General features: G+C 35.3%; 1 protein-coding gene across 1 annotated transcript in view; it reads left to right on the top strand.

The window, feature by feature from the left end:
- LOC149800497 (inositol 1,4,5-trisphosphate-gated calcium channel ITPR3-like) overlaps window positions 1-14,685 on the top strand; it is a 297,708-nt gene that overhangs the window by 244,066 nt on the left and 38,957 nt on the right. Inside the window, exons 56-57 of the mRNA XM_089958443.1 lie at window positions 7,748-7,866; window positions 9,669-9,838. Coding sequence (XP_089814569.1) covers window positions 7,748-7,866; window positions 9,669-9,838 — 289 coding nt within the window. The remainder of the gene's footprint in view (window positions 1-7,747; window positions 7,867-9,668; window positions 9,839-14,685) is intronic.

The raw sequence follows: 14,685 nt of genomic DNA, 5'->3' as shown, positions 1-14,685 counted from the left end.
TTAAAAAGGCCAAGACATGGCATGAATGGCTGACGTGACAAAGCACACACACATTAAGCCTGCTTGAAAGGGCCAAGAGATTGTATGAATGGATGATGTGACAAACCACACACACATTAAACCTACTTAAAAGGGCCAGAATGTTGCATGAATGGCTGACATGACAAACCACACACACATTAAATCTACTGAAAATGTCCTAGACATGGTATGAATGGCTGACATGACAAACCACACACACATTAAACCCACTTAAAAGGTCTAAGAGATGGTATGAATGGCTGATGTGACAAACCACACACACATTAAACCTACTTAAAAGGGCCAAGACATGGTATGAATGGCTGACATGACAAGCCATACACACATTAAACCTACTTAAAAGGCTCAAAATGTTGCATGAATGGCTGTTGTGACAAAGCACACACACATTAAACCTACTTAAAAGGGCCAAGACATGGTATGAATGGCTGACATGACAAGCCATACATACATTAAACCTACTTAAAAGGGTCAAAATGTTGCATGAATGGCTGACGTGACAAAGCACACACACATTGAACCTACTTAAAATGTCCAAGACATGGCATCACTGGCTGACATGACAAATCACACACACATTAAGCCTCCTTGAAAGGGCCAAGACATGGCATGGATGTCTGACATGACAAAATGATAGCCACATTGACAATTACAATTGCTTCATACTAGCTATAATGAGTTAGAATAATGGCCTGTTTCTGATACATAACATCGATACTGACTTAGAATAATGGTCTATTTTTGATACATAATATCTATACTGTTTTAGAATAGTGGCCTATTTTTGATATATAAGAAAGATTGACAATTTGGTCATAGAAAACTTAAATAAATTAGCTTTTTTACCTATCTTTAGTAAGGTAAAATAAAACATCAGAGTGACACAACATACGTTCATTGATAGGAATAGATTAAAATCATTTATCATGTGATGTCTACAAAACATAAATGCCTGCAGGTAATTTATGTACATATGTTTAAAATTAACCCTTTCAAATTTGTAGACAATTAGGACCTGAAGTTCCATTTATAATAAAAGGTAGCAGATTTATATATTCCTTGTGGGCTAACTTGTGTAAAGATGATAATAAATTTAAAGAAATGCTCAAAGTTAAGACCTTTTTACTTTTGACCATGAAATCATGATAAGACTAAAACATGAATGTATATATTGGATTACATGTAACATGTGCAATACATGAATGTATATATTGGATTACATGTAACATATGCAATTCATGAATGTACATATTGGATTACATGTAACATGTGCAATACATGAATGTATATATTGGATTACATGTAACATGTGCAATACATGAATGTATATATTGGATTACATGTAACATGTGCAATACATGAATGTATATATTGGATTACATGTAACATGTGCAATACATGAATGTATATATTGGATTACATGTAACATGTGCAATACATGAATGTATTTATTGGATTACATGTAACATGTGCAATACATGAATGTATATATTGGATTACATGTAACATGTGCAATACATGAATGTATATATTGGATTACATGTAACATGTGCAATACATGAATGTATATATTGGATTACATGTAGCATGTGCAATACATGAATGTATATATTGGATTACATGTAACATGTGCAATACATGAATGTATATATTGGATTACATGTAACATGTGCAATACATGAATGTATATATTGGATTACATGTAACATGTGCAATACGTGAATGTATATATTGGATTACATGTAACATGTGCAATACATGAATGTATATATTGGATTACATGTAACATGTGCAATACATGAATGTATATATTGGATTACATGTAACATGTGCAATACGTGAATGTATATATTGGATTACATGTAACATGTGCAATACGTGAATGTATATATTGGATTACATGTAACATGTGCAATACGTGAATGTATATATTGGATTACATGTAACATATGCAATACGTGAATGTATATATTGGATTACATGTAACATGTGCAATACGTGAATGTATATATTGGATTACATGTAACATGTGCAATACATGAATGTATATATTGGATTACATGTAACATGTGCAATACACGAATGTATATATTGGATTACATGTAACATATGCAATACATGAATGTATATATTGGATTACATGTAACATGTGCAAGATATGAATGCATATATTGGATTGCATGTAACATATGTAATACATGAATGTATATATTGAATTACGTGTAACATATGCACTACACGAATGCATATATTGGATTACGTGTAACATCTGCAGTACACAAATGCATATATTGGATTACATGTGACGTGCAATACATGAATGCATATATTGGATTACATGTAACATGTGCAATACACGAATGCATATATTGGATTATGTGTAACATGCAATACACAAATGCATATATTGGATTACATGTAACATATGCAATACATGAATGCATAATTATTGGATTACATGTAACATGTGCAATACACAAATGCATATATTGGATTACATGTAACATGTGCAATACACATATATTGAATTAATGTAACATGTGCAATACATGAATGCACATATTGGATTACATGTAACATATGCAATACATGAATGGATATATTGGATTACATGTAACATATGCAATGCACAAATGCATATATTGGATTACATGTAACATATGCAGTACATGGATGCATATATTGGATTACATGTGACATGTGAACTACACGAATGCATATATTGGATTAAATGTAACATGCAATACATGAATGTATATATTGGATTACATGTAACATATGTAATACATGAATGTATATATTGGATTACATGTAACATATGCAATACATGAATGCATATATTGGATTACATGTAACATGTGCAATATATGAATGTATATATTGGATTACATGTAACATATGCAACACACGAATGCATATATTGGATTAATTGTAACATGTGCAATACACGAATGTATATATTGGATTACATGTAACATATGCAATACATGAATGTACATATTGAATTAGATGTAACATATGCAATACATGAATGTCTGTATTGGATTACATGTAACATATGCAATACATGAATGTATATATTGGATTACATGTAACATATGCAATACATGAATGTATATATTGGATGACATGTAACATATGCAATACACGAATGCATATATTGGATTACATGTAACATATGCATGGACTAGGCTGTAATTGGTTTCCACTCAGCTCAAACTGATCAAAGCATGGACTAGGCTGTAACTGGTTTCCACTTAGCTCAAACTGGGTTTTATTTACATCATCAGATGTTGATGAATTTGATGAGCTAGATAACCTGCAAAATTCATGTAGATTAATGTGGGGATCTGCATTCAGATTCGATGAAGATTTTGATGTTCCTGAGGATTGCTTTGTGAACACAATAGAGGATTTCTATGCAAATGCACTAAATGATTTCTTATATTCATACTCAATCATGTAGGAATTTCACATCTGAAATTTGTCTGGCTAGTGTGTGCTCACTTTTTCCTCTTAAAATACTTCACTCGTTCATAGCATGTTAGTACTACATCTCCACACTCATTAGAAAAGATGTCAATCACATTTTAAGTGCTTTTAGGAAAAATGGAGATAAATGGTCTGCTGCTTGCTTTGCATAATTCAGATTAAAGTGGTTTCCAATTGGATAACAGAATTAGGGCCATATCATGTCATTCCTCTGTATGGCTTAGGACTGAACAGAGCACTCTTTACATGGCCTTGCAAAATGCTGATCAACTTTGTGCCCTTTCATCAGTAGAGTCACAGAGCCCTTGAAGTTTCCCATGTCATGGAAGCATATTCCAACAATATCTATGTCCCATCTAACTTCATTATCACTGTAGATGAATGATGTGCACTTCAATTGATAAACTTTATCATAAGATAGACAGTTTGATGCAGTCTTAATTGCATGATGGAATGTTCACCTCTCCCTTGGTAACTAATGGAATGCTCACCTCTCCCTTGATAACTAATGGAATGTACACCTCTCCATTGATAATCAATGGAATATACACCTCTCTCTTGATAATCCATGAAATATACACCTCACCTTGATAAACGCATGGAATATACACCTCTCCCTTGATAATCCATGCAATGTACACCTCTCCTTGATAAATGCATGGAATGCACACCTCTGCCTTGATAATCCATGGAATGTACACCTCTCCCTTGATAAACTCATGGAAAGTACACCTCTGCCTTGATAAACCCATGTAATGTAGACCTCTCTTGATAAACTCATGGAATGTACACCTCTCCCCTGATAATCCATGGAACGTACACCTCTCCCTTGATAAACTCATGGAATGTACAACACTCCCTTGATAACTAATGGAATGTGCACCTCTCCCTTGATAAACTCATGGAAAGTACACCTCTGCCTTGATAAACCCATGTAATATAGACCTCTCTCTTGATAAACTCATGGAATGTACACCTCTCCCCTGATAATTCATGGAACGTACACCTCTCTCTTGATAAACTCATGGAATGTACAACTCTCCCTTGATAACTAATGGAATGTGTACCTCTCCCTTGATGAACTTATGGAATGTACACCTCTCCCCTGATAATCCATGGAACGTACACCTCTCCCTTGATAAACTCATGGAAAGTACACATCTGGCTTGATAAACTCATGTAATGTACACCTCTTCCTTGATAAACTCATGAATTGTACACCTCTCCCTTGATAATCCATGGAATGTACACATTTTTCTTGATAAAACCATGGAATGTACACCTCTCTCTTCATAAACTCATGTAATGTACACCTCTCCCTTGATAAACAAGATGGAATGTACACTCCTCCATTGATAACTCATGGAATATATATCTCTCTCTTGATAACTAATGGAATGTACACCTCTCCCTTGATAAATTCATGTAATGTACACCTCTCCCTTGATAATCTCATGGAATGTAACCTTTCCCTTGATAATCCATGGACTGTACACCTCTTTCTTGATAATCCATGGAATGTACACCTCTTCCTTGATAAACTCACGTAATGTACACCTCTCCCTTGATAACCTCATGGCATGTACACCTCTTTCTTGATAAACTCATGTAATGTAGACCTCTTTCTTGATAAATTCATGGAATGTACACCTCTTTATTGATAATGAAAGGAATATACACCTCTCCCTTGATAATCCATGGAATGTACACATCTCCCTAGATAGCCTCATATAATATGCACCTCTCTCTTGATAACAAATGGAATGTACACCTCTCCTTTTGATTAACATTATGGAATGTACGCATCTCCCTTGATAAACTCATGGAATGTCCACCTCTCCCTTGATTATCATGATGGAATGTACACATCTCCCTTGATAAACTCATGGAATATACACCTCTCTCTTGATAACTAATGGAATGTACGGGCCTCTACCTTGATAACTCGTTAAATGTACACCTCTCCCTTGATAACTCATGGAATGTATACTTCTACCTTCTTGACTCATTAAATGTACACCTCTCCCTTGATAACTCATGGAATGTACACCACTACTTTGATAACTAATGGAATGTACACCTCTCCCTTGATAACCCATGGAATGCACACCTATCATTTAATAAACTCATGGAATGTACACCTCTACCATGATGACTCATTAAATGTACACCTCTCCCTTGATCACTCTTGGAAGGTACACCTCTGTCTTGATAACTAATGGAATGTAACCTTCCCTTGATAACCCATGTAATGTACACATCTACCTTGATAAGTCATGGCATGTACATCTCTCCATTGATAACTCATGGAATGTTCACCTCTACCTTGATAACTCATAGAATGTACACTTCTACCTTCTTAACTCATTAAATTTACACCTCTCCCTTGATAACTCATGGAATGTACACTTCTACCTTCTTAACTCATTAAATGTACACCTCTCCCTTGATAACTCATGGAATGTACACCACTACCTTGATAACTAATGGAATGTACACCTCTCCCTTGGTAATCCATGGAACGTACACCTATCATTTGATAAACTCATGGAATGTACACCTCTACCATGATAACTCATTAAATGTACACCTCTTCCTTGATCACAATTGGAATGTACATCTCTCTTTTGATAACTTATGGAATGTGCACTTCTCCCTTTATATCCTGTTGAATGTACACCTCTCTGGATAACCTCATGGAATGTACACCTCTCTGTTGATAACAAATGGAATGTACACCTCTCTGGATAACCTCATGGAATGTACACCTCTCTGTTGATAACAAATGGAATGTACACCTCTTCTTTTGATAACTTATGGAATGTACACCTCTCTCTGGATAACTCATTGAATGTCTGATTCTCCTTTGGTAACTTGTGCACAATTTGGTCCAAAACATAGATCATGGCTTTAACAAGAGTCTGAGTTACAGAGAGACTGCTGAAAGGGATGGACATAGATAGTATAGGGAGGGGTTAAGTGCTGGAATACTCCATTAATAATCATGTTCACAGTAATTGTGATTACAATAGCTTTTTCTAATCAGGTTCTTTTTCTTTCCTGTATAACATTTCATTATTTTCAATAAATCCAATTTCTGAAAAATCATTTTAAACATTACCCCAAGCATTTTTGACACACGTAACATGTGTACAGTTTAAAACATTACATACTAATTCACTACTTTTTGCATTTGAATGTGGATCCTTTGGAGTGTTACTGTGGATTCAGAATAAAACAAGAATATTTTTTGTCAGAAAAGAGTGAGAGTTATTTAGTGAAAAAAATAACATCAATACTTGATTTATTTCAATTGTCATATTAGTAAAATATTAATGATTTGGTTTCATTTCAATTGATTACAAAAGTTATGTAACATTAGTAAAATATTTATTATGTGGCTTCATTGCAAGTTGTTACAAAAGTTATGTAACATTAGTAAAATATTTATGCTGTGCTTTCATGCAAGTTATTACAAAGGTTATGTAACATTAGGAAAATATTTATTATGTGGCATCATTGCAAGTTATTACAAAAGTTATTTAACATTAGTAAAATATTTATGATGTGGCTTTAATGCAGGTTATTACAAATGTTATGCAACATTAGTACAATATTTATGCTGTGGCTTCATTGTAAAGCATAACAAAAGTTATGCTCATCTGTGATCAACCAAATCCCAAGATATTAGGATTCATAAACCCGGTAACGTAATTTTAAAGATGTCCATGACCATTATTCCTGTCTCTTGCTCACAGATTGACTGTACCATTGTTGACAAACAAGTCATTGGTTTTAGATTAATAATTGCTATATTAGTGTAGAAATGGCATTGTGTTCAAAGTATAGGATAACATATGGCATTAATTGCTATATTAGTGTAGAAATGGCATTGTGTTCAAAGTATAGGATAACATATGGCATTAATTGCTATATTAGTGTAGAAATGGCATTGTGTTCAAAGTATAGCATAACATATGACATTAATTGCTATATTAGTGTAGAAATGGCATTGTGTTCAAAGTATAGGATAACATATGGCATTAAGCATGTAACAGTGTGCTGTGAAAATTAGTGAGTCAAGAAGTCTGTTCCAAGCAATTTTGTTGTCTGTGAGTGAGGATGTCATTATAATGCATCATCTTACAATGGGTGTAAACTGTAATTACAAACTGCAAACATGTATTTGACAATTTGATTTCTTTTTATTCAGCAATGATAAAGAAGGATGAAGACAAGATGGTCTGGGATTATTTTGAGAAGAACACTATGTCCATCGAGGTCCTGAAAGAAGATGTCATACAGAAGCTATACTTCAGAGTCAAGAATAAGGTGAGGACCAACATAATTGGAACATCCTCTGTTAGCATCCTATAAAAGCCATTTTGATGACAATAATCATCATCATTGAACTCTACATAAATTGCAAGACATGGACTTAATGTGATTTCTCATCACAATGTAAATAATAATTCTAACACACCTGTCAATGTAAATAATTATTCTAACACACCTGTCAATGTAAATAATAATTATAACACACCTGCCCATGTAAATAATTATTCTAAGACTGAAAACTTACCAAGAGCAATGATAGAAAAATGCATTCATAAAAATGTGACAGCTCATGTACATCAGATCAGGAGATTTACAAAATGTAATCCTGCAATTTCATTTCAAACCAGGAAGATTTTTATCTACGCATAATTCAGCATTTTAAATGACAAAAATAGCAATTCATTAAAATGAAAAGGTATATTTAAATCTGCTTTATTATTTAAAAACCATACAAGCTCTGCTCATCCCACAATTAAGCAGATAGTGTCATTATGTTCCATTCTATTCTATATAGTGTTCTATATACATCAGTACTTCAGCTTTGATACTGGCATGGCACCTAAATGCCATTACTTATGTCCACCCATAGTTTCAAGTATTAGAAGAAAAAAATAATTAACACACCTTTTTAAAATACATTTTTTGTGTGTTCATTTTTTTTAAAATAGAAAATAGATGCAGCAGCAAATGTACTTAGGGTTGGACAAAAATAAATATTTAAAAGTAAGTTGAAAACAGATTTCAAACAATTTTGATGAGGACAGACAATAGTAGTTGCAACAGTAAACAGTGTTTATTGGCTCACCAGGCATTAAGGCCAAGTGACCTATAGTATGGCCTTATGGACTTTGTCCATCAACCAATATTGGAATGTTACGCTAGGGGCTTTGATTTTTATCTGATTGTGATCATATTTGGAATTTATATAAATTTGCATCAATTTATATCAGTTTATATCAATTTATATCAATTTATATCAATTTATATCAATTTATATCAATTTATATCAACTTATATCAGTTTATATCATCAGAATATTAATATGAGCAAGATATATGCATAATAATGAGTCTGTCTGATGGATGAGATTGTTGCCACTCAATAAAATTGAACTTTTCACCAAACATGTGGCATACTTTGCTGTTTGCCACTCATTTATTAATTTCTCTGTCGTCTAGATTTCGTGAGTTTTGGAGTATTTACAAAGTGGCTTGTCTGTGTTATATCTTATGCAGTCCATTCTAAGGAATTTCCAAGACCCTAATAGAATAGTTTTTCTGTGTTATGTGTCACACACAAGCATCCATTTGATTGGTATATAGTCTTTGCAAGCAGTGCTAGTGTCTAACATGAAAATTTGTTGTAATTTTGTTTACAAGAGCTTTTAGACACCAATAGAAGTGATGTGAAAGATTCTGATATGGGGAGGACATTCTTGATAGTAATTTATGGCAGACACCTTACCTGTAAATTATATTTCTTAGAACATGCTTGATACTAATTTATGGCAGACATCTTACCTGTATATTGTCTTTATAGAAACATGCTTGATATTAATTTATGGCAGACATCTTACCTGTAAATTGTCTTTAGAACAATGAAAGTAATTTATGGCAGACATCTTACCTGTAAATTGTCTTTAGAACAATGAAAGTAATTTATGGCAGACATCTTACCTGTAAATTGTCTTTAGAACAATGAAAGTAATTTATGGCAGACATCTTACCTGTAAATTGTCTTTAGAACAATGATATTAATTTATGGCAGACATCTTACCTGTAAATTGTCTTCTTTAGAAGATGCTGCGTAAAGAGATCAAGGAGAAGTTTAAATATGAGGTGGACCGGTCATCGCCAAGCAACAAGTTGAAAGACTTTGTGGATTGGTCAAGTGATATCATAACAGACATTAAGTACCGGAAGAGAATCCATGCTAATCTAATGAAGAGGTTACTGGTCAAGATGTGGTGGGTTGAACTGTTGACCTTTCCCTCCTATTATTATTTGCAATTCTTTTCTCATTTTGTTGGAAGTGAATACTCAGTCAGTACCTTTGCTGGAAGTGAATGCTCAGCCCATACCATAATTATTCTAGACTCATTTCATTTGGGTGGGTAAGTGAATAACTCAGCATGTACCATTATTCTAGACCCATCTTTTTAGGGGTGGGGGAGTGTGAATACTTAGCTTGTACTGTAGTTTTAGACTCATCTTTTTAGGGGTGGGGGAGTGTGGATACTTAGCTTGTACTGTAGTTTTAGACTCATCTTTTTAGGGGTGGGGGAGTGTGAATACTTAGCTTGTACTGTAGTTTTAGACTCATCTTTTTGGGGGTTGGGGAGTGTGAATACTTAGCTTGTACTGTAGTTTTAGACTCATCTTTTTAGGGGTGGGGGAGTGTGAATACTTAGCTTGTACTGTAGTTTTAGAATCATCATTTTGGGGGCGGGGGAGTGTGAATACTTAGCTTGTACTGTAGTTTTAGACTCATCATTTTGGGGGCAGGGGAGTGTGAATACTTAGCTTGTACTGTAGTTTTAGACTCATCATTTTGGGGGCGGGGGAGTGTGAATACTTAGCTTGTACTGTAGTTTTAGACTCATCATTTTGGAGGCTTGTACTGTAGTTTTAGACTCATCTTTTTGGGGGTTGGGGAGTGTGAATACTTAGCTTGTACTGTAGTTTTAGACTCATCTTTTTGGGGGTGGGGGAGTGTGGATACTTAGCTTGTACTGTAGTTTTAGACTCATCTTTTTAGGGGTGGGGGAGTGTGAATACTTAGCTTGTACTGTAGTTTTAGACTCATTTATTTGGGGGTGGGGGAGGGTGGATACTTAGCTTGTACTGTAGTTTTAGACTCATCTTTTTGGGGGCGGGGGAGTGTGAATACTTAGCTTGTACTGTAGTTTTAGACTCATCTTTTTTGGGATGGGGGAGTGTGAATACTTAGCTTGTACTGTAGTTTTAGACTCATTTATTTGGGGGTGGGGGAGTGTGGATACTTAGCTTGTACTGTAGTTTTAGACTCATCTTTTTGGGGATGGGGGAGTGTGAATACTTAGCTTGTACTGTAGTTTTAGACTCATCTTTTTGGGGGTGGGGGAGTGTGAATACTTAGCTTGTACTGTAGTTTTAGACTCATCATTTTGGGGGCTTGTACTGTAGTTTTAGACTCATCTTTTTGGGGGTCGGGGAGTGTGAATACTTAGCTTGTACTGTAGTTTTAGACTCATCTTTTTGGGGGTGGGGGAGTGTGGATACTTAGCTTGTACTGTAGTTTTAGACTCATCTTTTTAGGGGTGGGGGAGTGTGAATACTTAGCTTGTACTGTAGTTTTAGACTCATTTATTTGGGGGTGGGGGAGTGTGGATACTTAGCTTGTACTGTAGTTTTAGACTCATCTTTTTGGGGATGGGGGAGTGTGAATACTTAGCTTGTACTGTAGTTTTAGACTCATTTATTTGGGGGTGGGGGAGTGTGGATACTTAGCTTGTACTGTAGTTTTAGACTCATCTTTTTGGGGGTTGGGGAGTGTGAATACTTAGCTTGTACTGTAGTTTTAGACTCATTTATTTGGGGGTGGGGGAGTGTGGATACTTAGCTTGTACTGTAGTTTTAGACTCATCTTTTTGGGGGCGGGGGAGTATGAATACTTAGCTTGTACTGTAGTTTTAGACTCATCTTTTTGGGGGCGGGGGAGTGTGAATACTTAGCTTGTACTGTAGTTTTAGACTCATCTTTTTGGGGGTGGGGGAGTGTGAATACTTAGCTTGTACTGTAGTTTTAGACTCATCTTTTTGGGGGTGGGGGAGTGTGAATACTTAGCTTGTACTGTAGTTTTAGACTCATCTTTTTGGGGGTGGGGGAGTGTGAATACTTAGCTTGTACTGTAGTTTTAGACTCATTTATTTGGGGGTGGGGGAGTGTGGATACTTAGCTTGTACTGTAGTTTTAGACTCATCTTTTTGGGGGCGGGGGAGTGTGAATACTTAGCTTGTACTGTAGTTTTAGACTCATCTTTTTGGGGGTGGGGGAGTGTGAATACTTAGCTTGTACTGTATTTTTAGACTCATCTTTTTGGGGGTGGGGGAGTGTGAATACTTAGCTTGTACTGTAGTTTTAGACTCATCTTTTTGGGGGCGGGGGAGTGTGAATACTTAGCTTGTACTGTAGTTTTAGACTCATCTTTTTGGGGATGGGGGAGTGTGAATACTTAGCTTGTACTGTAGTTTTAGACTCATCTTTTTGGGGATGGGGGAGTGTGGATATTTAGCTTGTACTGTAGTTTTAGACTCATTTATTTGGGGGTGGGGGAGTGTGGATACTTAGCTTGTACTGTAGTTTTAGACTCATCTTTTTGGGGATGGGGGAGTGTGAATACTTAGCTTGTACTGTTGTTTTAGACTCATCTTTTTGGGGATGGGGGAGTGTGGATACTTAGCTTGTACTGTAGTTTTAGACTCATTTATTTGGGGGTGGGGGAGTGTGGATACTTAGCTTGTACTGTAGTTTTAGACTCATCTTTTTAGGGGTGGGGGAGTGTGAATACTTAGCTTGTACTGTAGTTTTAGACTCATCTTTTTGGGTATGGGGGAGTGTGAATACTTAGCTTGTACTGTAGTTTTAGCCTCATCTTTTTGGGGGTGGGGGAGTGTGAATACTTAGCTTGTACTGTAGTTTTAGACTCAATTATTTGGGGGTGGGGGAGTGTGAATACTTAGCTTGTACTGTAGTTTTCGACTCATTTATTTGGTGGTGTGGGAGTGTGGATACTTAGCTTGTACTGTAGTTTTAGACTCATCTTTTTGGAGGCGGGAGAGTGTGAATACTTAGCTTGTACTGTAGTTTTAGACTCATCTTTTGGGGGGCGGGGGAGTGTGAATACTTAGCTTGTACTGTAGTTTTAGACTCATCTTTTTGGGGATGGGGTAGTGTGAATACTTAGCTTGTACTGTAGTTTTAGACTCATCTTTTTGGGGGCGGGGGAGTGTGAAAACTTAGTTTGTACTGTAGTTTTAGACTCAATTATTTGGGGGTTGGGGAGTGTGAATACTTAGCTTGTACTGTTGTTTTAGACTCATCTTTTTGGGGATGGGGGAGTGTGAATACTTAGCTTGTACTGTAGTTTTAGACTCATCTTTTTGGGGGTTGGGGAGTGTGAATACTTAGCTTGTACTGTAGTTTTAGACTCATCTTTTTGGGGTTTGGGGAATGTGAATACTTAGCTTGTACTGTAGTTTTAGACTCAATTATTTGGAAGTGAATGCTTAGCCTGTAACATAAGTTTTAGCAAATACAAAACTTTATATAGGATTACAAATCAAATAATACCGGTATTGATTATTACATATATATCAATACATTGCATGCTTTCTTGGTTATTTGAAATTTGATGTTTCGGATTTTGATTACTTTACCATAATCTCAGATTATTGATAGCTATAAAACTATGGCACCTACTTGGTTTTGAGACTTATTATTTATTGATAGATTATCAGATAACTATATACTTCTGTAGTCATTAAACCTAGTTATCTAATGCCAACATGTCTGGAAAGGGAGATAACTGTACAACTTTGTAGACATTACACTTAGTTATACCACACCAACATGTCTGGAAAGGGGGATAACTCTGCAGCTATGTATTCATTACACTTAATTATCTTGCAAGTATGGAAAGGGAGATAACTGTTCAACTATGTAGTCATTGCACTTAGCAATCCCACACCAACAAAACTGGAGTTTGAGATAACTGTACAAATCTGTAGTCATTACATTTAGGGGGCAGGGGCCAGTTTTTATGTACTAATTTAATACTGCAATCAGCGCCCTAGTATAAAAAAAATCATAAAAAATCAAATACACAAGTGAAGTCAAAAAGGCCCATATTTTTAGATACCTATATTAAAACAAAGCATAAGAATATTATTACTTGACCAGAGAAGTCAATGGTAGTTCATAGCAGAAGAAGTTTATGCACCCCAACCCCTATTTTATACATGCATTTTTCACATCCAAAGGCCATTTTTGACAAAATGTGGTGCTCACAGTGCAAACACAAGCACTTTCCCTGGATGAAAATTTTGGAAAACATTGTCTGCTAAATAGTTTGATGAAATTCAGAATAGTTGTCATCCAAGCCATTTTTGAGATACTCTGTAGTTGCCTTGAACTCACGTGTCTACTACTATGGGAGGCTAGCTCTTCTTCCTAGCCGACTATTGGTATTTCACTATCAACATACTGCAGAGCAGCTGTGGAAGGTGTACATGCCTGACATCAATTTCAAGAATAACACAAGCCCCAAACACCAAGTTCACAAATATATCCATAGCTATAAATAGTAAACAATAATAGCTGAAAAAGTCACACCATAGCCTTAAGTAAGGAAACTTGCCAGGGGCCAATTTGCGAAACTGGACCCTGCCATCTTAGTTCTCTAAAACAAGTACAGAAAGGGAGAAAACTGTAAAACTCTTTAACCATAACACTCAACTATCCCACACCAACATTTTTGAAAAGGGATACATTATTTTTTTCATATGCTTGTTTGTTAATTTGCGTGCTGCTTCATTTGCATCTGTACATTTATTTACATCTGTACATTTATTTACATCTGTACATTCATTTGCATCTGTACATTTATTTACATCTGTACATTCATTTGCATCTGTACATTCATTTACATATGTAAATTCATTTGCATCTGTACATTTATTTATATCTGTATATTCATTTACATATGTAAATTCATTTGCATCTGTACATTCATGTACATATGTAAATTCATTTGCATCTGTACATTTATTTACAT

The sequence above is a fragment of the Sinohyriopsis cumingii genome, chromosome 5 (assembly GCF_028554795.1).
Source record: "Sinohyriopsis cumingii isolate HCF-2022 chromosome 5, ASM2855479v2, whole genome shotgun sequence".
NCBI lineage: Eukaryota > Metazoa > Mollusca > Bivalvia > Unionida > Unionidae > Sinohyriopsis > Sinohyriopsis cumingii.
The sequence above is the reverse complement of the archived record's forward strand: the minus strand, read 5'-3'. Positions and strand labels throughout refer to the sequence as shown.